This window comes from Cygnus atratus, chromosome Z (assembly GCF_013377495.2).
Source record: "Cygnus atratus isolate AKBS03 ecotype Queensland, Australia chromosome Z, CAtr_DNAZoo_HiC_assembly, whole genome shotgun sequence".
NCBI classification, from domain to species: Eukaryota; Metazoa; Chordata; class Aves; order Anseriformes; family Anatidae; genus Cygnus; species Cygnus atratus.
Genome location: NC_066396.1, coordinates 10,725,033 through 10,751,021, shown reverse-complemented (window position 1 = coordinate 10,751,021; position 25,989 = coordinate 10,725,033). Strand labels below are relative to the sequence as shown.

Genomic DNA, 25,989 nt, shown 5'->3' with positions numbered 1-25,989 from the left:
ACGAGCCGGGACGGGACGGCTTCGGGAGGGGACCGGCATGGTGTCGCCCGGGGAGCGGCAGCCGCCGGCCGGGTCGGCGGGGAACCTGGCGGCGCTGTCGGAGCTGGACGAGGCGTCGCTGCTGCGCGGGCTGCGGGAGCGGTTCCTGAGGCAGCAGGTCTACGTGAGTGCCGCCGGGGTCCGGGGCGGGGTGCCGGGGCGGCGGGGCGCTGGGCTCACGGCTCTCTCCTCTCGCCGCCAGACCGACGTGGGGGACATCCTCATAGCCCTGAACCCCTTCCAGCCCCTGCAGCTCTACGGCAGAGAGGTGAGTGGAGCACCCCGGACTGGGAGCCCCTTCCAGGGGTGCCTGGCTCCTCGCCCCTTCCCTCCTCAAGGCCCCTTCCCCCCCCCCCCCCCCCCCGCAGGTCTCCGAGCAGTACCGGTGTCACGATGAGGGCTCGCTGCCTCCACACATCTTCGCCGTGGCCGACCGGGCCTACCATGCCATGCTGGGCCGCCGGGGAGCCCGTCCACAGAGCCAGTGCATCGTCATCAGGTGAGGCGCGGGCACCGGCACGGCCCTTGAGGGTACGGAGGAGCCCGGCATAGGTGGGAGACACAAGCAGGGAGCAGCTCACGGCCGTCATGGAGGCTGGGGTGCTGCCACTGGTCTCCAGCAGCAGTCATCCTGTCAGAGTTTGGTACTAAGCTCATCTTGAAAGCTTCGGGTGAGTCAAAACCCGGCTCTGTTAGCAGCACATCTTTGTTCGCCATCTCGATGCTTTCCAGGCAGGAAAACAAAGACGTGTGGCAAACGAAGCTAGGTTTTGTGGAGCAACTTGGCTGCCGATGCTGGTAACAAAGCTAAATGTGTCGGGTCTGAAGGGGTCAGTTCTGTTGGGCATGTTGGAAAGATTAACCAGCGCTAACAGGTTGCTTTTCTTTGGTGAAACGACTCGCAGTGTAACTTGTGTAATAAAGGTTGTAAATCATGGAGTAGACCTGTTTTCACAAAGTAGTGTTTCCCATAAATAAGCAAAGAACAGAGGAAAGAAGAGCAGCTTCTTTGCTGTAAGACCTTTAAGAATCTGGTCAGGGAAAATCATACGGCCGTGGGAAGTTATATGCATTAGAAGGAAAAAAAGTGAGCTCTTATAACCCCACAGTGTTCCCATATAATGAGCATTTCACTCCATGATGTCACTGTTGTTTTTATCTGAAACTGGAGGGCAGCAGACAGCATCAATGCAGAGAAAGCATCAAACAGCATCATCTAGCAGCGAAAGCCTCAAAACACCAGCAAACTCTCAGTTCTGGTGATGGTAAAGGACAGTTTAAATGTCATCTGAGTTGAAATGTCAATTGCTAGCTATTTGATTTAGTATTTCCTGCTTTATACAGGACTTCAGATCATTTTCATTCAACGTGGTATGGAAATAACTTACTGAATCACTGGTGAGCATTGTGGTGGGACTGGGAGCCAATGTTGAGTTCCAGCCCTGCTCATTTCTTTAGCCTGCAAGCCATCAATGCCTGTGCTTTATATGTAGCAATCTCAGAAACGCTAGTGGGCATGGTGGCCACGGAGTCAGCAGGTGGAAGAGGTGTGCTGGTAGTGTTCTTACGAGTGGAGAAAAGTCATAGAATTGTCTAGGGAGATGGAAGACAAAAAGACCTGTAGGCGTTTCCCGGGAAGAGAGTGGTCTCACTTTTTTTCTGACAGCAGTTTGTGGTGTCAGAGATGACAGCCTGAGCTACTGCCATGCATCTTGCAATCCTATTAACCAGTCTGTGCTACTATAACAGGAAGTTCATGGTTTTACAATCTGCAAGTGGTAAAACAGTTGGTAATGAGATTACCTGTTTTGAGCAAAGTTTGGGTGATGAGGTGGAAGTTCTTCCTGTTAGATCGCAGTTTATCAGAACAGCACGGAGATGCACTATGTTCCACTGTTCTTTGTGCTTCGGGTGCCTACTGGTAAGAAATATCCATCTCCAGCCAGGCATGAACCTTTATGCTTTTCTCTGGGAAACAAATATTGCCTTCCTTCCCTTCGTGTTCTCTATTTGGTCTCTCTTGGTCTCCCTAACTTCCTCTGGGAGGTCTGGATGTCAGGTTTCAGAGGCTACAAGTGGTGTTGAACACAACAGCTGCTCCCAGGTGATAAAAGCTCATTGCAACCAAGTTGTCCTGTGCTGCAAATTCTACTGGCTTGTCTTTCCTTCCCAACTAATGTTAGTCACAGCCTCAGTATGCTGTGGTACAACACGTGGGTCTCTGGGAGGTGACTTTGGTTTTTTTCACAGCCTGGGGCAGTTACACACCCACAGCTGGAGAGTGTGTTTGCAGGCCCTGGCAGACCTTTTTTGGGAGTGTGCAAGAGTGAGCTTGGACTGTGGGAGTACTGACGGATGGTGCTTCTGTGGAGGAAGGAAGTCACTGAAAACCAAAACATCATCTTATATATTTGGCAGGGATGCTGTCTGGATTGCTTATTTCCCAACTGGCAAGTGGTTTTGGTTGTCCATATTCAGACCATGATGGCCTGATCTGTGCTTGTGATCAGGTATCTGTCATAGAATTTGAGGTATTTAGCAGCCTATGACAGGTAGCTGATCACAAGCATCGAGCCACTGGGAGCTACAAAGCAGAGAAGCCACACCTGATACTCAAAGGTCTTATGTGTAAACGGAGACCTGCCCTCATAAATACCTGCAGCATTTCCTGCATTTTTTTTAAACTGCATATGCTGCATGTGTTTTCCGCCAATATGATGCCATCAGTCAAGGACACGTTGTCTCATTGACTGTACATTTCCCCCTCCCAGTAGTCGGGAAGCTGTGCTTCCCAAGTGCTACTTGTTTGTCTTGGAGGCGGAGGTGCTGGGTGTATGTGATGCCAGAATGACGTGCAACGCTGCTGCTGTAGGTGTGACGGCAGTTCTGCAGCAGTAAACCAGCATTATCAACGGGCTGCAGCATGTGTATGTGTGAAGAGCCCGAGATTTTAGATTGCTGCAGTATTGCATGATCAGTACTCAGTTCTGGATAGAAGATGGATGGGGCAAATCTCTTTGTAGAAAGAAAAAGCTGTCAACCCCAGCATATGTGGAGGAGTCAGAACACTTTTGAAGGAGGTAGTTCTGCAGAGGTTAGATATGTTTTCAGTAAGAAGGAGATCAAATTGACTGTCCTGTGCACTCCATCCAGAAATGACAGCATGGAGTATGTCTGTACTCCCTGGTAGATGGAGAAAAATTCCTCTGGGGAGGTATCAGAACCTTGTGGAATCCACTGTTTGTATTCATACACAGCATAACTGAAAAAGTTGTTAAGCTTTTGGATTGCAGAGCACTCTCCTAAGTGATGGGGCACCAAGACATGAGCGTCAGAGCAACTATACTTTATAGCTGCTGGAGTTTCCTTTATTTTTTCTTGGCAGTGGAGAAAGCGGTGCAGGGAAAACAGAGAGTACGAAGCTACTGTTGCAGCACATAATGAACCTATGCAAAGGCAACTCGCAGCTGGAGCAGCAGATCCTTCAGGTAGGTCATTGCAGTGTGGTGCTTGCAGATGCAGAAGCAACACTGCTGCAGGGCAGCTTGCACGAGGCACCGGGAGCCTCTTGATGAATCACCACTGGAAACAAGGGAGCAAATCATAAGACACATTATAATAAAATAGTGGGTAAGGATGATGAAATAGCTGACCACAAGTTAGCAGATTTGGTAGGGTCAGTAATTCTGTTTGCTGGGAATGTAGTGGTTTGATTCTTAAATGGCAGAAAACTGTTGTGATCGTTTAGCATGTTTGCTGTTACAAGGGATTAGGGGCTTTTTCTCTGAATCATTTCCTGTTTGAGGTAGAATAGGGAGTTTTATTGGAAGAATGAAGTCTTGATTTAATGAAACACAGGGATGGAGAATCCACACAGCCTTCAGTAACCTTTCATTGGCTTGTTATACTTACTGTCAGGCACATACATGCTAACTGTCTGACTTAATCTTTTCTATTTTCATATACTTTTGCTAGCTGATTTTGAAACATATTTGTCTCTTTGGTCTTAAGTATTTCCACTTGACTTGCTCCCTGAGGAGTTTTTATTTTGAGCAAATCATATCCTAGCCTTCCATGTGATAGATTAAGTGGAATAAGTTCTTGGACTGTTTCATTTTAAAGCCTATGTTTCAGGTTTCTTGCAGACTCAAATGAAATGTTCTGTATTATTGCATATTATTTCAGTTTAGTGACATCCATGGTGGATCTGAGGTGAATGCCTGGGTTGTGTTCTCTCTTGTTGGAACAGGGCATTTGTATGCCTGCTGGCTCTGCTTAGGGGTGGCACGGGCTGTACTGCTGAGCTGTTTCTGACTTTAGCAGGCTTAGGAAGCAGGATAGCAGTGTTTGCTCAACATTGTGCCTGGCCTAATGAGCCCTGATGGGCTTGATTGGCAGTGCTTGTAACCAGCCTGTATTTGCTCTATTAACAACAAAGTTCACATCCATCCAGGTGAAGTGCCCTTGGAGCATCTGGAGGTGACTGTGAAGAGTCATTTTCACTATAGTAATCTTACTTGGTTCCTGTAGATATATTCAAAGACTATGTTAGCTCTTTGGGGATTACTGTGTCATGCTGTAAAGCTGTGTTCTGCAGGTTACCCAGCAGGTGCCCCAAGTCGTCATTGTTCCAGTCAGCAGGCATTCTTTGCTCAATTATGGAAAAATTGTCATTTGAACTTGTTTGCATATGGTTTGCCAGGCTGGTCTTACTGTTCTCTTAGTTTCTTTATAATTCACTGTCCTGATCATTATGCTGTCTACAAATGTCATTAGGTAATTTATCATGATTAAGTTTATTAAGTGCCATTTTTACTTTGCTTATTGTTGTAGTTTAGCAGTAAATTACCTAGTGATGTCACATTAGATGTACTGGGGGAGTTTGTCATACCAATAGTGTCTTTTAACAAATAAATGGATGGTCTTACTGAGATCAAGTAAGACCATAATTCACTTCAATCGTGCTTTTTTTTCAGTAATTTCATGCTGCTTAGGCTTTGTCATATTTGGCTCTTGCAGTTCTTTTTTCCAAGATATGAGAAAATAGGTGCATATGGGCAGAGTGGTTCTTATTCCATTGGAACAGTAAATAGCAAATGCTGAAGTTAAGCTTTTCCAAACAAGTTGGGTTGGGTCACTTAATTTGAAGAGTGCTTGTTCTATCTGTATACCTCTTTCAGGTAAATCCGTTGCTTGAAGCTTTTGGCAATGCCCAGACTGTGATGAATGACAACAGTAGCCGCTTTGGAAAATACATACAGCTGCGTTTCCAGAACAATACAGGTAAAGTCAAGGGCAATATTTGAAATTACTGCTTTGGGGGATGGTTAGGCACTGGAGGGAATGGACTGAGTAGCCAGAACTTAAGGAGGGTGACATTTTGTTACTTTATTCTCTGTGGGAATCGTGTGCAAGTAAGGAAAATAACAACAGCAGTCATGGCTTTAAGATAAGTCCTGGGTTTGGATGGTGTGGGAGTATGGGAAGGATATGGGAGTGATGGTGCAGGGGAGGTATCAGTAATGCTCAGTGGTGCCTGAAGTCTTGGTTGCCTTTAAAGGAGGTGAGCATATACAATATGGGAAGCATCTAGAAGCCCACTTTCAGAGTGATGGGCAGCCTAGAGGGTGTTGTACACAAGACAGTTATTTTAGACAACTCCATGCTCCTGTCACTGAAGTAGAGATGTGGGGCAGCTCAGTCAGCTTCATGTCTCCAAGTGCAAAGTTTACCCTGTTGCCTTCTTGTGTGCAGTGCGAGGTGCAAAACTGAGCGAATATCTGTTAGAGAAGTCACGGGTAGTGCAACAAGATACTGGCGAGAGGAATTTTCATATCTTCTACTACATGTTTGCTGGACTGTCTTCAGAGGAAAAGGAGATGTATGGGCTGTTGGATCCTTCACTCTACAGGTACTTCCAGGGCAGACCCTGATTTAGTCTTCATGATGGGGGGTAGAGAGGGAAGCAGCAAAACAGAGCTTATTATTCTGCCACTGGGGGTAGAGCCTGGTACAGGTAAACAGTTGAATGGAAGCTAGAGTGGGGTCTGAATGGAGCTACACGAAGAGATCTTATGGATCATCATGAAAGCTGGTAGGTCTGTAGTCTCTTCTTTGTTGCATTTCCTTGGAAAAGTTTCCTTGCCTTTCACATCTTCAGTGCTGCTGATCTGCTTTGTTTATTTGGGGTAGGACTGACTTGCTATGCTGATTGCATGATGATTTTGTATGGGGTATGCACTTTCTCAGGTACATAAGTGGACGGTTTGGTACAGAAGACGTAGCTCAGCGCTGGAAGCAGAAATACCAAGAGGTGTGCAATGCCCTTGACATGGTGGGCTTCCAAGAACAGGTCAGTTTGGGGATCGTTGTGTTTCTGAGTTTTCCATGGTGTTTCCAGGCCACCTGAATCTGTCAGACTTTGTGTAGAGCCTTTTCCCACAGGCTGCCTGTGCCTTTCCTTCACCTCTTCACCATCTGGGCTCTCCATGTGTTGTATGTTATATAGTAGTAGGTTTTCAGTCACCCCTCTTGTGTGTTTTAGGAACAAGTGGACATGCAGGCAATCTTGGCTGGCGTATTGTCTCTGGGCAATGTGACCTTTGAGCCTCCGGAGAGCAATGGGTCTCTAAAAATGAGTGAAGCCTCCCGGGGATGGCTGAAGGCTGCAGCGGTGAGTCATAAGAAGAGCTGACAGACATCTCAAAGATATGATGCTGGTCCCCACTGGCAGTGTAACTGCAGGAGCTGCTCCTGCCAGAGATGGCAGAGGATGTTTCTGCCTGTTAGTATGAGGACTCCTGAAGAACAAGTTGTTTTCAAGTATGGCCCCATGCCTGCCTTTGTGTTCACTGCTTTGTGATGCCCAAGGAGACAATTTCCAGCTTCTCGTTCTTGTTTATCTAGGACCAGTGTTTTGCATCTGGTGATATTACACGTGCCTTCTTGACTTCACATAATGTAAAGTTTTTAAAAATCAAAAGCTGTATGTTACTAAGTGTGATGCATTGGAGAAATTCAGGTGTGCAGTTCCTGAACACTAGCTTTGTGCTTTTACACAGATCCTGGCCACTTTAACTGCTATCATTTTTGTTGATAATCCTGAATTAAACTTTCTACTAGTTTGAATGAAATTGTCATCAGATTAAAAAGTATATATTTCCCAGGACTGTCCCATTTCTATGGTATGGGATGGATACATTATCCCACTTTGTTAACAACTTGGAACAGAAAAATGTAGTATATTTTTGCTTTTTCTCTGTCTTTTAATTTTGTCTCTTTGAAAGCCCAGCAACCTTGGTTTTGTGTTTCACTCTCATCTCCTTGCCTATATCCCTCCTACACCATACCTGAAACAACCACATACATGTGTTCAGCAGCCAACTTCTTTCTGTCTGTCTTTTTAAAATCTGCTCCTTGGTTTTTTTGCCCACAGGAGGGGAATTCCTGTCAGAGTAATTACTGAGGAGTTCAGTTACATCTGTTTGTTTCCTATTTCTTTTGGGTTCACGTGACTGATGTCTGCTGAAGCTCAGACACCTCAGCACCATGCACAGTCACCTTGGTGTGGTGCTATTCAATAAGTCATTAAACCATTCAGCAGGGACTGGTGTGGCTCCCAAGGAAGGTGACAGGTGGCAGCACTGGGAGATCAAAATGGAAAGTAGAGGGAGTGCAAGAGTGATCTTATTCACTGCATGGGATAATGCACACCTCAGAGCATGCATTTGACAGTGCTGCAAGATGTTAACAGTAACACTTATTTTACAGTTTAGCTCAAAGGCGTCTGAAGACGCTGGAAACTGAAGTCATGGCCCCATTACACTGGATGTTCTACAGACATAGATACAATCCCCGTATGGGTTCAGTATAGAATATGGGTTCAGTATCAACTCCTTACTCATCTATTTCTTCTCTCCCAGGGTCAGTTTGGAGTCCAGGAGGATGAACTGTTGAAATGCCTCATTTGCACAATGTCGGTGACCCGAGGAGAGCAGATTCAGCGTTTTCACACCCAGCAGCAGGCAGAAGGTAAGAAACACAATTAATTACAGATGCACTGGCTTTAAAGACTGACTCATATTTGATGGAAGGGTGTCCCTACACATGTGCAACGTCTTAGGAACAAGGATGTCTGTCTGTGACGCTTGCTTGTTCCATTTGCACAGAGGCAAGTATATCGATGCTTATCTGCTTAGTTTCTTACTGACGCCTATGACCATGAATGCTGCTTTTGTTTGACCTCCAGAAGACTGAAGAGATTAAATGAGAGATGAAAGAATTATCCTTGCTTTCTCTGTGATTCAGCCTAGAAGAAAACTGTAATGGTCTTTGCAAGAGAGAGGAAGGCTACTGCTGCAGAGTGCTGGCAGTGTGCAGAGCTTTAGGTAGTAGTTGGAGAAATAACTGAGAGAATCAGTGAGATGGCACAGTATCAGGGAAGGAGTTAGATAAAAGGGAAGTGTGTTAAAGTAACAAGTGCAAGGTGTTATTTTCCCTTTCAGTAAGAAAAATACAATAATCCAAGATGATCTTCACAAATAGGTTCAGTTAAAATATGTTTTTTTTAAAATCAACATGAAATCCCAGCATTTCTAAATTTTTGCTTAAAAAATGGACGAAAAAAGTGAAAATAGAGAATTATCTATTTCTGTTTCCGAAATGTCTTATCTTACATCTGTCTAGGCAATAAAATAAAACATCTCTTTTCAGTAGGTGCCTGTTGATTTAGTCTCCCTCTTCTTACAATATCAGTAAATTTTTCATCACTTGGATCTTCCTCTTGCCCACTGTGTCTCAACACTTCTGGTAGTAGCTATAGGCTAGGAGAAATTTCAAATGTTTGCAGCAGAACCATTCAATTTTCTAAGAACAACTTGTATCCTCTAGCTTGTTTAATCTTGACAGGATCCTTACCCATTTGATGGGCAGCAGGGAAAGCAAGTCTCTGGATATTCTGAAAAGTGGAGATGAACATTTTCCATTTTGTATGGTCTCACAAGTGCCCTAGTGTGCCATGTCTGATCTTGTAGAAAGGTTGTGAAGATTTCAGAATGGAAGAGCTCTCTGTGAGCTTGCAGAAGGCAGGGATGATCAGGCAGATACCTGTTCTTTAAAACAGCTGTTCTTTAAAATAGCTTCATAAAGCACAAGACGTTGTTACTAGAGGTGAATGTATTGAGCCAGCTTGTGTGCTATATTCCCTACTCTCCTCAGAACCCTTCAGTGTGTTTTCTCTCTGTGCAGATGCTCGGGACTCCATTGCAAAGGTGGCATATGGACGCGTATTTGGCTGGATTGTTTCCAAGATCAACGAGCTGCTGGCTGAGAACGTGGATCCTGAAGTAGAGCTGAGGGAGATAGGTGAGTTCTGCCTACCTTGCTCTTTCTGTCCTCAAACATGCATCCCTCAGCCATGACGAAGGAAAAATGCCATGTGAGCTGTCACAGGGATTGCATGTAGGGCTTCAGTTTCAAAGACACGATGCTGGAGATGCTAGTGAGCAGCATGAAGTCTGCAGGGCAACAGCCACTCTAGCAGTTGGTTGGTCTGAAGCAACTGTGAGGCTGTATTTCTGGGCACTCTGGCTTTGCAGAGGAGCTGGGGGTTGGAGTGGGTCTTCTCCAAACTGGTTGTCCAAGAGGAGTTATGGGAGGGCTGCCACTAGCTACTTGGCCAGGGGTTCGTGTGCCACAAGAGCTGTGCGATGGGAGATCTGGTTGTGTGTCGGGGTCTGCAGGCTCCGTGGTGTGCTCATTTCCCCTCTTTTAGGTATCTTGGATATTTTTGGGTTTGAAAACTTCGCAGTGAATCGTTTCGAACAGCTTTGCATCAACCTGGCCAATGAGCAGCTGCAGCACTTCTTCAACCATGTAAGTATGCTGTGAGTGATCTCACCTTGCATGGCAGGGAAAGCAGAACACTGATCTACCTAGCATATGAAGGAGAACTTGCTAGAAAACAGGTCTGTTGCCTGGAAGGCAACAGCAGGGTTGAAAGCAGCAGCCTTCTCTGCTGTGGCAGAAGAGCCACTGGTGCAGGGAGAGTAGGAGTAGAAGGCTCAAGCAATACGCAGAGATGGCAGAGCAGGGATGCTTAGACTCTGAGAAGTGCTTGTGCTCTATGCAGCACCATCAGTGAGTGACAAACTTATGGATGAGCATGCAGAACAGCGGCTTCATCATGGGCCTCTGATGCCATGGGTAAGAGAGCCATGCAGAGGACAGCCTCTGCTCAAGGTCAGAAGGAAGATGTTCAGGGTTGTCTAACTAAGTTTGCTGGGGGCTCCAACCTGTTTTCTCTGTCTCAGCACATTTTCCAGCTGGAACAGGCTGCCTACAGGGAGGAAGAACTGCCTTGGGAGACTATCACGTTCAACAATAATGAACCTATTCTGGTGAGTGAGAGAGGACTGACAGAAGAGAGTCGCTCCATCCAGCCAAGAGAGGAGTGTTGCTCTTTCCATCTCACAAGGAGGAGACGCATCTGGGAAGGACCTTTTCAAAGGGTGGTGTAGGTGACAGTGGATACCCTGTACTGCTTTAGATGTATATAATATCTCTCTTTTCTCTACAGAATCTGCTCCTGGCCAAGCCACTTGGGCTGCTATCTCTTTTGGATGAGCAGAGTGCATTCCCTCAGGTATGCATGGGATATGGGACAGAAAAAATGATGTGGGGAATGTAACAAGTCTCTAGGATGCAGAGAAAACTATGTGTAGGTGTGTGAAATAGCAAGATGAGTAGAGGGATCCCTGTGTGTGTCTGATGGAACAGGACAGTCAGATCAGGGACAGTCCAATAATATTGGCATCGCTGTGGGGAGTCAGAGAGAGCACAAAACTGCTGCAGAGCCAAGGCCACTTCCAATACTTTGTTTTGCTTCCATGTGCCCTGATCATGTCTCTGTTGCAGCCGTATAATTTGATTATGAAATCTGCTTTCTTGCAGGCAACTGATAAGACATTTGTGGATAAGCTAAACAGCAGTTTTAAAGGGAATTTAAACTTCCAGCCGGCCCGAGGACGTGTTTTGGGCTTCAGCATCATTCACTATGCTGGGAAGGTCGGTAATGTTTGTGGGAAGACTGTTGTTGTAATGTAGGAAGGGGGGAAATGAGGTGCTTGACAAATAAGGCTTTGAATTCCCTGGGTGCTGCCTTCTAGGATTCCCTGGAAGCTCTTTAGGAGGTATAGGAAGAAAGTGGGACTTCCTCTGGGAAGCATAGGGCATTAGAAGTATCTGTCATATCATCAATCTATTGGAGCTGTGATCTTAAAATAGTCCTTTATAAAGTAAAAGCCCTGCATCCACAGCCCTGGAGGAGAGTCTGATGGTTTTGCCTTTGCCTATTGGGGTCCAGACTAAAGCAGTCACTATTGCAAACACTGAGGAACACAATGAAAGCAGCCAGGTAATCAATATTTTGATGGAGGCACTTATTAATATACATAGTTGGTAATTAAGCAGCTAGGTTTTTAGGACTATTACGTGTAGCCTTACTGCCACAGCTCTGAAAGCATTGGCCCAAATATATCAAATTGATTTGACCTAATTTTTGGAGCAGGGTCAGAGATGAAAATCAGGTCATTCTAATATGTAATTTAGTAATCTAAGCTGTTGACTATGTTATTACTTGTGACATTCATTATTACAAACATTAACACTAGCATAGAAAGGGGAGTGGCAAACTGGAGATGAGAAAGGAAGGGAGCAAGAGAAAGGAAGGGAGCAAGAGAAACATTACAGGCAGGATGAGAGCCTATTCAAAAGGAAGAGGGAGTAAGCAAGAAAAAGAATGAAGCATTAACCTAAAGCAAATGAAACTTGAAAATCAAGGAAAATTGAACAAGAAAAGGTAAATGTCTCCGTATTATTTTACTGTCCTGTGGTTCTAATGCATCTGAAGGGGATGTATGTGCATTTACAGAATTCACCTTTGAGCCACTGTACATTCAGATTAACAGTTGCTCCTGGCAAGCTGTGGAGGTGGCTTTCGCAGCAAGCTTGTGAGCACCACTGCCCTTTTCCCTAGGTACAGTACACTGCTGGTGGCTTTCTAGAGAAGAACAGAGACACCTTGCCAGCCAATGTCCGTGGGCTCTTCATCAACAGCGTCACCCCCTTGCTCAGTGTGCTGTTCACAGGCAAGTCCCTCTGTTATTATAGGGTGTCCCACATGAATTGGGGTCCTCCTTGGCAAGAGCTAAGTGTGGGGATGAGGCTTGTGTGCTACAAATGTTTTTCAGAGCTGACAGCCTCAGCGAGATTCTGGGAAAGCTGCAGCCTGGAGTAGGGCTGCTGGCATATACTGGGCTGTCTGAGCTGTTTTGTTCCCCTTGGTACATGTGTATGATAGCAGGAATATCCAGAGGTGTTCCTCCTGTGGAATTGAAGGAACATTGCATATGCATAGTTCTGACCAGAGGTCTGACCATGTTTACGAACACTAGTTACAGCAGAGCCTGCTCTTTCCAGGCATCCAGGTTTTGGTTGATTGCTGTCTTTGCTGAAGCAGGATGTTAGTCTTCCTGTCAGCAATACCTCCCGAGATCTTCCTGGTAGATTTTCTAGCCTGCACCATTTGTTTTGACCATGGCTGGAAAGCAAGGAAGGTTGAATCCTCTCCCAGAGATATAGCCACTGCTTAGATGCTCTGTTCTTGTCTAGAAATGAAGCTGGAGAAAGCCATAGCTCATAACTATTCACATGGTAAATAAAGTGGTGTTGAGACAGTGCAAACAATGGGGGTAAAGAAGATCCTTTTAAGAAAAAATTAAGGTACAACTTGTTAAAAAAACCTGAGGTTGTGTGCATTATTTCTCTCCTACCACTATACTCCCACTTTTCCAGTTACTAGTAAGTCCTCAGAGTCTCCACAACTTCTGAGAAAGTAAAGGTTTAAAGAAAAGTCAGGTAGATGCTTCATTGTAATGTGGCTGAATACAGTGCTTCTGCTGCAACTTTTTTTTTTTCTTTTTTGATCCTGTTCATAGAATCATGGAATATCCTGAGTTGGAAGGGACCCATAAGGATCATTGAGTCCAACTCCTAGCTCCACCCAGGACCACCAAAAATTCAGACCATATGTCTGAGAGCATTGTCCAAATGCTTCTTGAACTCCAGCAGGCTCAGTGCTGTGACCACTGCCCTGGAGAGCCTTTCCCAGTGCCCGACCACCACTTCAGTGAAGAATCTTTTCTGTCCAACCTGAACCTCCTCTGATGCAGAGACCCAACTCTGAAAGTTCATAAGCACCAAAGAAAACCTGTTCTCAGTGCAGATTGCTTGTCTGGTCCTGGGCAACCGGCTCTAGGTGGCGATGCAGAGCAGCGGGGTTGGACCAGATGACCTCTAGCAGTCCCTTCCAACTTCAGTCATTCTGTGATTGTATGATTCACATGACGGTATTGCATCAAGGGTGTGCAAGAGTGTCATTAGATCCTTCAGTAAATTCAACTTCCCTGAATTTTTCATCATCATCACTGAATTAATTTTATGTTATCTGACTATATATGATCTCCCCTCTCGCATGTTGACCATGAGTGGGTGAGCTTTCCATTTGCTATCTGTAGTTTTTTCTGCATTGTTAGATGCCTACTATTGATGATCTTTCTGTTGAAGGTCATTTATGGTTGCTCAGTTACCCCATTGCCTTGTCTTCTCAGTGACAGAAACTAATATTGCCTGGATGGTGTGCTTACTATACTTGCATTTTCTTCTCACCTTCTTTAGCTCTTTCCTTATATTTCCAGATAGTGAAATCTAAAGTACTGCCTGTGATTTAGCATGTGTGGAAAAATTTGTGTATGAAGTAAGTTTTGAATGTTTAGGAATGGTTGATTGTGAGCAAAGGTACAAAATTAACTATCATCTCTGTTCTTCCAGCCACTATCTCCAGGACAGGGACACTGATGCCACATGTGAAAGCCAAGGTATTGCATTTGAGATCCACATGGAAATTGATAAAAGATGATGTAGCTAACTTATGTTTACTACTGGCTGAAAATAGGAGCAAACAATCTGATGGCAACAATTTCTTCTTTGTTTTGTACAGGGTTTTCTGGTTGCCTCTGTTGCTGTGTTTCATTTACCTTCCTGCCCCTGAAATCCATTCTGTCTTCTTTTAATCATCTGCTTTCTGGCAGAAATCTTTGGATAGCAATCAAGCACTCCTTCCAGCGGTGACCCTTTTGTTTGTGTCTGATTTCAGATCATACCAGAAGCAGACAACAAGTTCAACAGTACACGAAAGCAGTCTGCTGGAGCTCAGTTCCGGGTAAAGTATTGATGCCCCGCAGTGCCCCTTGAGATGTGTGCTGTAATGTTTTCTTGAGAGCTTCCAGGCTGCTAAGCATATTTAAAGCATCCAGCTTGTAGACAGAGTTTTTTTCTGGGTGCCAGGCATAGCTGTTAGCAGTAACTTGGCTGTTGCCAGAGCCTGGGCTGTTGCTGTTACAAGAGCCTGAATTAGTGGCATGGGAAGGCAGTTCTCAGCTGCAGGGTATGGCACTGACAGTGCTCTGGCTTGCCAGGCTGTTGATCTTTCTCTGCCCTCACCAGCATTCCCTGATGGTTCTCATGGAGAGGATGTATTCTGCAAACCCACACTTCGTGCGCTGTATAAAGCCCAACAGCCAGAAGGAGCCAGGTGTTGTGGACAACCAGATGTTGCTACAGCAGGTAAGGAAAAGCAGTTTCCTTTGCAGGTGCTTCTGCCAAGTCTCAATGGGAAGTGGAGCTAAGGCAGTGAAGGAGTAGATTTAAGGAAGGGAAGGTCAGACACTACTGAAAAGCAAGAGAGATACCTAGAAGCTTACTGGTCTGACTCTCCCCTTGCAGGAGAAAGAATGGGCATGTTTTTTGTGTGTGTAAAGATTCTGGGCATTTGGTGGTTTTTGTGACACATTGCTATGTTCAGGTTTTACAGTCTCCTCTCCCATTTCATTTTCGTGATTGCAATGAGATCTGCTTGTCAGGGACTAGGGTTTATCTTTGCATTTTCTGGATGGGGACTGGTACAGACAGTACCTCTCCAGGGCAGCTCTGAACAGGAGCCAAGATGGGATTGCTCTGATAGGAGCTGATGTGTGCTGATATAACTTTCTTTGGATATTGTGTCAGGTCTGAGATCCAGCCACTTTAAAGAATATTGAAAATGATCAGAAGAGTTCAGAAAACTCTGTGGCCTCTTTGGTGTGTGTTTATGTATGTATATGTATATGATGTATAAGAAAGGGTGGGATTAAGAGGGAAGTTGATATGTGCCTCAGGGTACTTCTTTGTACAGATATGGAAGCAGAATACTATCCTCTGAAGGACAGGGGCAAAGTAGTGCCCATGGCTGGAAGGTAAAGTTATTTCAGTTGTTGGTTTTTATGGTTTCTGAGAGTGGTTAATGACCAGAGTTGCAGGATGTGGTAAATTCAGTCTTTAGCCGAGGAAACATCAGAAAGAAACCTTTTTATTTTTTGAACTAGAGAGGTTTGGTCTGCAGAGGGACATACTGATGCCCTACTGACCTGTTCTGGCCTGTGTCTGTTTGTTTCTCTGATCCTGTCTTTGTGGTGCTGCTTCAGCTCCGGTACAACGGACTGCTGGAGACTATCCGGATCCGAAGAGACGGTTTCTCCTGGAGACCTTCATTTGAGGAATTTGCTGAAAGGTGTGTTAAAACCTCTGAATTTTCCTTGTTAGATATTGTTAGAGAAGTGACTCTGGTAACTAGATAGGGGCAGGAAGTGAATCTACTTTAAAGTTCATGCGCCTGAGACCATGGTGTTGTTTGCTGTGGGAGACCTAGTGGGAAAGACTGATTTATCGTTGTTTTCTGTGAGGGTGACATGGATCAGCACAGCACGTCAAGGATGTGGCTTTTATCTTGCTGAATTGGTTTGCTTTTCACAGATACGGAATTCTTCTAGTTAAACCAGATGTTTCGCTCACCAAAGAAAGGTAGGAACCTTTCCTTTGTTGTGTGTAATCCAGTTTGTTCATCAGAGACTTTTGTTGTCAGGCTAGAATAGCAAACTGAGTAGAAAGAACAAAGTGAGGACGCGTTTTTGTGGTGATGGGGAACAGAAATTCCTAGACAAAGACAGCTAGTGTTTAGAAAGCATTTGGTGCAATGATGAATGAAATCTTTCTTGAATTACTGTGTAAGCAATTCAATTCAATTTTAAAACTTTACTACCCTCTGGAATGAGGACTTGCTAATGGACTCAATTTGGGGAGTCATGGTAATGGTTAAGGGTGTCCACAGAACTCAGTATGACAAGACTTGGCACAGCTGCCAGCTGCCTCCCCAGGTTTTTTCCTGATGGTCTCATGAGGTGAAGAAGATAAAGGCAATGCTGACTAAGCAGCCAGCACTGAATGTCTTCCAGGCTAGAAACGATGTTTCTAGTCCAAGAATTTTTTATGTGTACAGGCACAACATACCCATAGCACTTCCAGAACCTGATTGTTCCTCCCAAGTGTAAATGTCCCTCCAGCTCTGCAGTCTCACCCTGTTAGCTGTTTCCTTCCTACATGTAGAGCAGCAACTCCCCACCTCCTTGAAGTTATTGACAATACTGAATTTATAAGAACTGCAAACCTAAGTGACGTTCAGAGAGAATCATATGGATGAGAGAGAGATGATGGTAGACAGGCAGCACAGTGTGTTATCACACAAAAATCATAGGATGAGTTTGGGAAAAAAAAAAACACCTTGCATGTAGTTCCTGGCATAGCAGAAGTTGGCTGAGATAGAAGGGAAATCGTTTCTGTTTTGCTATGCAATTTACTTGCAAAAAGTGCCACTATAGTTTCACAGACTGGATTTGCAAGCAGAGAGAGGAAGCTGTGTAACACAGCTGGAGTACTGCTTTCATTCCAAGCATTGCAGAAACTTTCTAAGCAAACCAAGTTTTATCACCAGAGCTTGCAATATGAAACTGGAATTGGAAAATAGACTTTCCCCAGGAAACCTTGCCTTGGTGAGCCTGTAACTTCTGTACTTCAAAATTGCATAGAAATGAAATGAGGAAAAAGGCTCTGTGGAAATGCTTCCCAGAAAGCAGAAGGAAGTCTGTGTCTGGGAGCCCCTTTGACAATGTTCACAAATGCAGTCCTCTCCTAGCTGTACCTGAAGGAGTGCAATAGATTGACAGGTGGTTGCTGAGTGTCATCAGGTGACAGGACAGAGAATGCAGTGCAAAAATATTGAGGCAGTTTCTCCCTCTTTCGGCACCTAAAAGCACTGGCCACAGAGTGGTCAGTCTGGGTGGAAAAATATTTATTTCACTTTTCTTCCTGTCTTTCAGCTGCTTGGAGATACTACAAAGTACAGACCTGACGGGCTGGATATGTGGGTAGGTGTGGATAACTCTTGCTGGGAGTGAGGTCCTGAACTGCAGAGACTTTATACATGTGAACTGTTACCTGGTTCCCTTCAGAAGAACTTTATGGCTGTAGGAAATGCCTGTCCAAAGGGTGACTGGATACAAATTTAGACAAACAGTATTTCTCAATACTTCCTTTTCTCCCCAACCTCACAGAAAGTCGCGGCTTTTCTTTAAATATTGGCACCAGGAACAGCTGGCAAAGTATGTGGAGCGACTGGAGAGAGCAGCAGTTGTCATACAGAAAGGTGAGCGCTGGGGCAAGAGGATCCCTCAACTCTGGTCTCATACCAGAGCAAGGAGGAACTTTTCCCCAGTCCCTGCTTCACTATTGCACCTTCTCAGGTGACAGGCAGGCCATCTCCATGTCAAGGCCTTGTGGAGTCAGAGTGTTTACTGCCTGTGTCCTCAGTGATTACCCTGAATAGGGAAGAGCCATCAAGCAGTCTGAGCCTCGGAAAGGGAAAGCATGTGTTCAGGGGAACTGAGCTGAGCAGGACAAGCATATGATTTGGCTGTGTCCCAAGGACTGGCAAACTGCCCTCTGGAGTGAGGGCTTGTTTGTGAGTTGTGTGAGCTGAGGAGGCAAAAGCAGATGAGCCTGAAGCAGATCTCATTCCTGCTTTCACAGACAGGCAGGAGGGTGTGGGGTTTCTTTGGTTGGTTGGTTGGTTTGGTTTGGTTTGTTTTCCCTTTCCCTTCCAGGTAGTGTCTGCTCTTGTTTCTTCAGAGCAGAGCACAGTGGGCAGTCTGGTGCTTCCCCCTGCATAGGTTCCAGGAGGACTGTGCAGTGAGGAGGAGCTGTCACCCTGCCTGGTCCCTTCCTGTTGTGCTTCTCTTCTACATGGGTTGCTGCACTGCTGTAGCATCTGAGCAGCTTCCAGCCGTGCACCGCACAGTGACAGACATCAGTCACGTGCTGCTCCTTGTCTTCTGTGGGGAAGATGTGTGGGTAGCGTCCAGAGGGGAATGAGAGGGTGCTACTTTCAATTCATGTACTTCAGTACTGGTAAAGGAGGCACGATAACGCGATGTCTCTAATCCTGTGGGTGAACCCTGTAATGAGAGCTTAAGGGAAAGGTTATCTCATGGACTGACAGCAAGGAAATCCCATCTCCTAAACAGAAGAGCTTTGCTTTTATTCAAGTAGTGTCTGAAGGGTGCTGAGTAGATAGATGGCTAACAGCAGCCCTTCTGTGAGACTGTTTTTTAGGCATCCTGTGCCTTGGCATTAGAGATGAGGGCTCAGATCTGTAATTTGATGTTTTAAATCTGTGATCTGGCAGCTTAGAGAACAGAAGACAGTTCTCACATGGTTTTGACTGCCTGCTCACAGCAGAGTGTTTGCATTGCTCTTTTGTTAATGTGGTTCAAGTGTTGAGGGTTTTGCACTGGGTGAAGGAATATCATCCAGTGGGCTTCCCCCAGGGAGTGAGAGAGGCATGATCAGCATTTTTCTTTCCTAACCACAGCTTTTCTCTGAACAGTTTTCAGGGGATTCCGATGCAGGAAGAGTTACCTGAAGCTGGTGGCTGAGCTGAGAGCTCAGGCACAGCGGCAACAGGAAGAGGCAGAGAGAGAAAGAAGCCGACAGCAGGCAATGGAAGCAGAGGCCCAGAGTGAGTCACTCCCACTCCCCCTGTCCCATGCACAGCCACTTTGTAAGCTCCAGGTGATGATGGCCTGCCTTAGGCTCTCATGGGGATGATGGGGTGGGCAGAGAGGTGCTGACATTTCCACCCTTTGAAAGTGAGGATTTCTCTGTGGGGAGTGGAAGCAGTGTGGTGAAGGTCGTTTGCCTGGCTGTGTTGGGAGGAATGCCAAGCTGTGGCCTTCCCACCCGCTCTGTGCAGGAGAACTTTGATCATAGCTTTGCGCCTGTATGTAGCTTTCCTTGTGGCATGCAGAGTGGGAGTTGACAGTGATTGTGAGGCTGTGCTCTTTGCCTCTTTTGCCTCTTCCCAGTCTCAGAAGCCTGGCTGAGGAGAGATGGGAAAGGACTAAGCTGCACAAACATGTTCTTGATGATCCCTCTTCCTGCTGTTGCTATTGTGTGTGCTGGAAAGACAAAATCTTTCCTCTCCTCCAAGGGTGACAGCATGCCTGGGATGATGGATCCCATGGATCTTGGATCTTAGATTTCATCTACTTCTTTCCTCTTCTTGCAGAAAGAATCTCCTTTCCAATCCCTGTGCCACGGAAGAGACTCCCTAGGCCTTGTCCCCATCCTCAGACTTCCCCTGATATGCCACCACAGCCACCGGTGCCACGGCCACGCAGCAAACTAACAGAGGTAGCAACCTTGGCTTTGGGGTCACTTAGCCAGGTGTGCTGGTTTCCTGCTCCTTACACATATTCTCCTGCACGTGGTCAGGAGAGCATCATCTTTCTAGTAATCAGAAGAGAGAGTCCTTTCCTAGTGTCATTAGTTAAAAAGTGTGGTCGGGACCTTTGAGGAACTGAAAGCAGCACATGATAGTTTGTGACTGATCTTGTCTTGAAGCATTTAGGAAGGGGATCTGCCAAAGTGATTCAAAGGGCCCCTGTCTGACCTTGCTTTCATTCCCACTTTCCCCATCTCCCCATTTTCAGTTCACTCCTTTTGATAACTTCCTTCATCCTACTGGGCCTCGCCCTGCTCTGGGGACAGAGGAACAGACTGGAGAAGAGGCAAAAATGAGGCAACTCAAGAGAGGAGCAACTCTCCGCTGGTTCAGAGAGACGCAAGCCCAGAAGGTCATGCAGGATGACGGGGCCTTTCCGAGCTGGCTGCATGGAATGATCAGCCGGAGGTGAGTGTGCTGGGCACACGGGCCACAGTTTGGGCTGTGGCAGGCAGGCAGAAGCTGCGGTGTCCTTAGGAAGAATGTGTAAGTTGGATTCCCCTGGATTTGCTTCCTTGAGGAATGGGAGTGACATGCATAACCTTTCACTCTTAGGCTGGAAGCTTCAAACCATTAGGGGGAAGCTCGGAGCGCTGTGTCACAGGATGCAACTGCTGAAACTTTACATAGGTCCAAGGAAAGACTGTGGACTTTTCTAGTTCATAGCAAATAAATTCCCTGCGGGTTCCTAAATGCAGCTCCAGTGCACAAAAGGGAGGCTGGGAATGTACGTGAGGAAATACATATATGTGCTTGCCATGTTCGGGACCATTTGCATAGATGTGATATTGAATGAAGATGGACTTTTGGTCTGACTCACTATGACTATTCTCATATTCTCAGTTTAGGTGAAATTACAGCAGAAGAATAAAGAATTCAGTATTCATTTATTCTTGAAAGTATTAAGAAAGGGTTTAGTGGGTACCCAATGACAAGATTCACCAAAGTCCCCAGGTATGGAAATAGAAGAAGGCTTTTTTGTTGATACTTTTCTTCATCTAAGTGCAGTATAGGTGGAATTTACATCCCTTTAGGCTGGGAGACACATCCACAAAGCCCTGCTTTCTTGTAGAGATGACTGTGAACTCTCAAGCTTTTTTGGAGAAAAAAAAAAAAAAAGCCTTTAAATTAATGTCTCAAATTCTGCTACTGAGTAGGCCTCACACTTTACTCTCTTGGCTGAGCCAGGCACTACCTCTTTCCAAGCAGTGTGACAATCAGGGAAATGCTGATTATACCAGTGATCAGATAGGAGCAAGGCAGTGGGGTTAGCCAGGTAGATGTCAGAGTTTCTGGCTACAGTTTTCCCTGGGTTCAAATTAATCTTTAGAGTTGCAAGCTTGCTAACTGCTGGTGTCCCTTACTTAGGGGGACTTGTGTGGGGGCTCTGGTGCCAAATATGCCTTTCATTTGAGCACCCTTGTCATCTTTTTCCAATTTGTAACTTTTTTTTCTGTTAAAATTGCAAGTCTCCTTTGGTTTTATTAGATTACAAATTGCTAGATTTTGTTGGCTTATCAGGGCGAACATTATTCAGAGACATTACACAGCATGTTAGCTTAGTAAAGAGCACTACAGTAGCTGACAGCTCTTTGGTAGCTGCATTTTTTTTTAAAGATAATTAACAAAGCCCTCACCTGCATTACTGCTTTGTCCACAAATTCAAGAATGCGTGAAAACAACTAGTGCCTGGGAGACAAAACAACTACTGCCTGGGAGTTCAAATGTAGGCTAGCTATGAGTGCTTCACAGTGAAGGACAAGGCAGGTTCTCTGCCTGCAAATCCTTCCCAAAGACACTGGGGTTTTAAGTATTTTTTAAGTGGTGCTTTCTGGTGCTGAATTTAAGTCTCCATGCAGTAGTATAAGCTCAATCTCATTTAACGGAGCAGTCAGAGCAATCCCAAATTGCACTGGTGATTTACAGTCACCTTTAGCCTAGAGCAAGGCACATGGCGAGCACAAAGCAATGCTTTGTCCTTTGGGCAGAGAGGGGGAAGACCTCCTTCCAGCAGGAAGTAGAGAGCCAGTGGGGTAAGCACACTTGGTGTTTTTCCACCTTGTGCTGAGCAGCACTAACCTACACCATACTGACTTCTGTCAGCCCTGGTGCCTTGGAAAATGTGCATGTGCCCAACCTCCTCATCTCAGCGATGCTTTGTTATGCGATCTGTGCTGGAGGGCAGCTGTTGCACTCAGCAGACTGCTGGAGTAGGTTTGGAGCAGCGCTGCTTGGAAGGGCTTTGTCTGAGTGTATTGTGCCTCCTGAGTATGTTAATGTATCCCTGCTCCAGCAAGCCTGAGACTAGAAACTTCTAGCTGGGAACACATGGGGCAGATGTTGGCCTCCCAGTGGGCTGGGATCACTGCCATGGGAGCGGATGAGATAGATTGGGAATCTCTGCACAGAGGCAGCTGCTCACTGTCTGCTGAAAAATTCTTTCCTGCTTCCAGGGAAGCTGAAAACCTGCTGATTGATAAGCCTTTGGGTTGCTTCCTTGTTCGGATCAGCCAGAGCCGACCAGGCTACACCCTGACGTACAGGTAACGAACCTCACAGAGAAGAAAAGTTAAGGTCCTAAACTGAGCTGGGCATGGATGGAGGAGTTAGCCTTCTCCACAGAAGAGTCCATTAAGTATGACATTCAGCCTCTCCTGTTGTGGGTGACTAATTTTGGAGTGGCAGACAGAACCCCTGCAGTCTGTCCCTTGCCGTGGTCTTTGTACAGCATCAGGCAAGGGGCAGGGCAAAGTTGTAATGTAGATAACAGGCGTGGGAAGCAGTGTAGTCTGCTGGGGTTTGGATCCAGCTGCCTGTGTTCTCCTGTCACTGACTCTGGGGAAATTGCTGCTCCTCCTGCACACTGCGTGTCGCTTCAGCATGGAGGATCTCCTGCATCTTTGCAATATTTGCTACTTTGGCTTCTGATCACACCTGGGCTCTTAAAAGCAGAGAGCAATGACTGGATCCTAGAGAGAGAGTGTGGCCCCATGCCATGACTGTTTCTGTCTGTCCATTTCCCCAGGGGCGAAGGCCGCTGCAGACACTACATGATCGAGATGCAGCCCAATGCACGCTATGTGATCCTGGGGGAAGACCGTGCTCACATGTCGCTCACCGAACTGGTTCGGTATCACCAGACTGTGGGCATCCAGCCCTTCATGGAGAAACTGACTGTTCCCTGTGGGCAGGTGAGTGCTGAGGATTTGCAGCAGGAAAAGGATATAGGGCAAGGACTGTGCCCTGCGCTGAGAGTCACTGCGGCACTCTCTGTAGTTTGGGTTCCTGCTGGGGGTGTCCTATTCTAGCCAGGCAGCTTGGCCTCTTCTGCATGCACCAGGGAATGTGAATAGCTGGGCACTGGGGAGTCCTGGGGTGGGGAGAGGCCCTGGCTGATTGGTGTTGCCCGCCTGCCCCATGTTTGCCAGCAGTGATCACAGCTGGGTTTTCTTCGGGGCTGTACTCTTTGGGGTGTGTGGAGCATCTGCAAGCCACTGCTGAATCCACTCTCCTCTCCCTCAGAATAGCAGCGAGAGTTTGGATTACGAAGACCTGGAGTCCCTTGCACTGACCCCCACCGTGGCGGCAGAGGAGAGCCCCCACGAGGAGCAGCCCTGTCCCAGTGGGTCTCCAGCTGGCAGGACCACCCTGAAGGCGGGAGCAGCCGCAGTTCTCAAGTCCATGTGGTTCAGGAGGACCAAGAATTGCCAAGAGCGACAGAGCCTGGACAAGAGCAAGACAAAGTCAAGCCTGGGCAAGGAGGGAGGCAGCCAGCGGGCCTTCCCTCGCCTTCACTCTTCCATACGCCTGGCAATGAAGGAAATCCAGCAGGTGAGAAGGGGCAGCTCCAGTCTTCCAGCGCCACAGCCATGGCACACACAGTCACCGTGGGGCGTGTGGAGCTTATTTCCACAAGTAGTGCTCCTGGGTCACAGGTTTTATTCAGTGGTCTTGGGATCGAGACTGTGTTCATTGAAAGTGCTGGGCTGGGGAGAGCCTGGGGAGAGGCTCACTAAGATGCCTAAAGAGAAATCCACAACATGTGGGGCTGAGAAGTGTCCAGAAACCCATTTGGTACTACTGTAATGCTGTCTGTCTGCTTCTCACTGCAGTTCTCTTCCATTCCCTTGAATGGCTCCTGTAAGGAGCTCCAGTCCAGCTCTCAGCGTTGAGGATGTACAGCCGAGTGACATGGTAAGAGGAGACCACACACAGGAGGGTTAGGGTTAGGGTTAGCTTCCCCAGGAAACTGAGGTGCAATGGGGCTCCTTCCTGTCCTACGTGCTCTACCTGGAGCCATCTTGGCCATCAACTGCTTAGAAATAGACCAGGAAAAATGGAGGGCAGCTGCCAGCTTCCATTCCAGGGCTGCAAAGAGACCAGTGGCAGAGGGAGGCTGGGAAAAATGGGAACAATCAGCATCAGGTTGGGTTCCCAGCACCTGTGGTACATGGTGTGCTTGCAGTACAATAACAAGGCTGCTGGAGGGAGCTCACAGTTTGTTAGAGACTGAAGTTCAGGGGCCTGGGGCTGGAAAGAGTGCTATCAGAAAACATATCTGCACACTACAGTAGTCAGCTGCAATGGCTTAATGTTGTGGAGAGAGGCACACATCAGAAGCAGGTGCTGGGCAGAGAGCCCTGAGGGGTAGCAGAGTCTGTGAGCCAAAGGCAAGGCTGAGAATGTAAGGAAAGGCAGCAACCTATGAGGACTTTAAGTAAGGGCTTTAAACAAGGTCTCAGCAGCTAGAGACACAGCCGGTTACCGAGGCTGTAATGTACTGGGTGGATTATAGGAGTATATGGAGGGGGCCAGGAAGGGCCTTCTGACACAGCTGGCTGTGCTCAATGTGTTAGTTGTCTGGAGCATCTAGTGGATGCACAGCTCCCTTGTGCAGCCAGTGGGCTCAGTCCCTGCCCTGTTCAGTTGCTAAAGCCAGGATGAAGCAGTTGTGGGGCTGTTGTACACCTCTGAAGAAATCTGGGTTTGTAACAGCTGGGAGTGAGAGGGATCGGACAAGTGTGTTGTTGGCTACAGACTCACTGCCTTCATAGGGACAGCAGGGTTTCCTGCATGGCTCAGCTCCATGAATTCGTGTTGGAGCAAAGCTTTTCAACTGGGGCCTGTCTTGTCTTCCTCTTGATGGCTGAGAAAGGCCTCTCCCTGAAGGGCTTGACTCACTTGCTTCGTTCCTGCCTGTGGGTATCAATGTACCCAGAGGATGCTTCTTGTGCTTGAGGTTAGGCAGAAGCCAAGTGAAAGCTGTGGGATCTGCACAGATGATTGTAAACGTGTTGTGTTGGGACTCCTGAATGGAGCCCTCCTCTCATGTCCTCCACTGAGCTGTGTTTCATGACTTTTTGCAGGTCAGAGTGTCTCAGCCCTGTCCTCTTCCAGTGCTGCTGGGCCTTGCATAACTGGGTGAACATATCCAGACATACAGTAGTCTTCTTTTTTACCATTTTTTGCTGCACCCAGCTGGCCCTGTGCCCTTGGACTGGACTCCTGCAGAAATGAATGTTCTTCAGCACTCAGACGGTCTCAGTGACTGAGACTTCGGCATCTGGATCATCCCGGCAAAGAGGAGAGCATGGGAACAGTCACACTCTGCACAGATCCTCAATGCCTGATAACCTGCGTGTCAATACTTAAATGTGCCTCGAGACCCCTCACCTCGCGCTGTTAATAGTCACAAGCTGGATATTTCACAACAACGTGTTCACTCACAGCTGCCTCTACTGATTTCCTACCTGTTTCTCCTTAAGTCCACTGTGTTTCTTTTGGTCCTTTGGACCTGCTGCTCTGGGTGCTAAGGAAAGCTGGGCTCAGGCTTGGGAGGTGAGGAATGAAATTTCTGTGTTCTTTTTGCTGAATGCAGGAGTACTTGAACAGGAGCTGAGACAAGGGATGAGAAGATCTTCCTGCCCCTGCAGGAATTTCCTGCCCTTGCATCAGTGTTGTCCTGGCATGCTGCTTCCCATCCCTCAGCCGGAGCTCAAGTGAGGGCACCAGTGCTGAAACTTCCTTGTTCGTCTGCAAGTCTGGGAATCACTGCAACTCCAGGCTACAGAATATGCTTCTTTACACTGAGGGGAGAGGGATTGGGAACATACAGGACCATGCTACTTGTTATGTATTTTCTACCTTTAATAAAAAATACATTTTCAATTAAGTTCTTCCTA

The 25,989-nt window shown here is 46.7% G+C and overlaps 1 protein-coding gene across 2 annotated transcripts; it reads left to right on the top strand.

The window, feature by feature from the left end:
* The first annotated feature begins 1 nt into the window (after position 1).
* On the top strand, positions 2-25,989 carry LOC118256683 (myosin-IIIb-like). 2 transcript variants are annotated; one of them, XM_035563842.2, is made up of 30 exons: positions 2-163; positions 242-307; positions 408-538; positions 3,425-3,527; positions 5,220-5,322; positions 5,794-5,950; positions 6,289-6,391; positions 6,584-6,712; positions 7,962-8,070; positions 9,286-9,402; positions 9,812-9,912; positions 10,350-10,436; positions 10,616-10,681; positions 10,990-11,103; positions 12,074-12,185; positions 13,927-13,973; positions 14,252-14,317; positions 14,602-14,721; positions 15,618-15,703; positions 15,946-15,993; positions 17,346-17,393; positions 17,580-17,671; positions 18,911-19,042; positions 19,592-19,716; positions 20,016-20,215; positions 22,261-22,350; positions 22,833-22,998; positions 23,330-23,638; positions 23,920-24,001; positions 25,174-25,989. In XM_035563842.2, the coding sequence occupies exons 1-29, from the start codon at positions 38-40 to the stop codon at positions 23,977-23,979; spliced, it is 3,213 nt and encodes a 1,070-aa protein (XP_035419735.1). In that variant the 5' UTR covers positions 2-37; the 3' UTR covers positions 23,980-24,001; positions 25,174-25,989. The 2 variants fall into 2 exon arrangements, 1 of the variants encoding a protein (XP_035419735.1); XR_004781288.2 differs by having other exon boundaries at positions 14-163; positions 23,335-23,638; positions 25,174-25,977.

What these genes read in the sequence shown, in the direction of transcription:
- LOC118256683 (XM_035563842.2), top strand. Translation starts at nt 38, where the DNA reads ATGGTGTCGCCCGGGGAGCGGCAGCCGCCGGCCGGGTCGGCGGGGAAC. An exon ending in TCCTGAGGCAGCAGGTCTAC is followed by an intron (nt 164 to 241) that starts GTGAGTGCCGCC and finishes TCTCGCCGCCAG; the next exon opens with ACCGACGTGGGGGACATCCT. An exon ending in AATGGAAGCAGAGGCCCAGA is followed by an intron (nt 19,043 to 19,591) that starts GTGAGTCACTCC and finishes CTCTTCTTGCAG; the next exon opens with AAAGAATCTCCTTTCCAATC.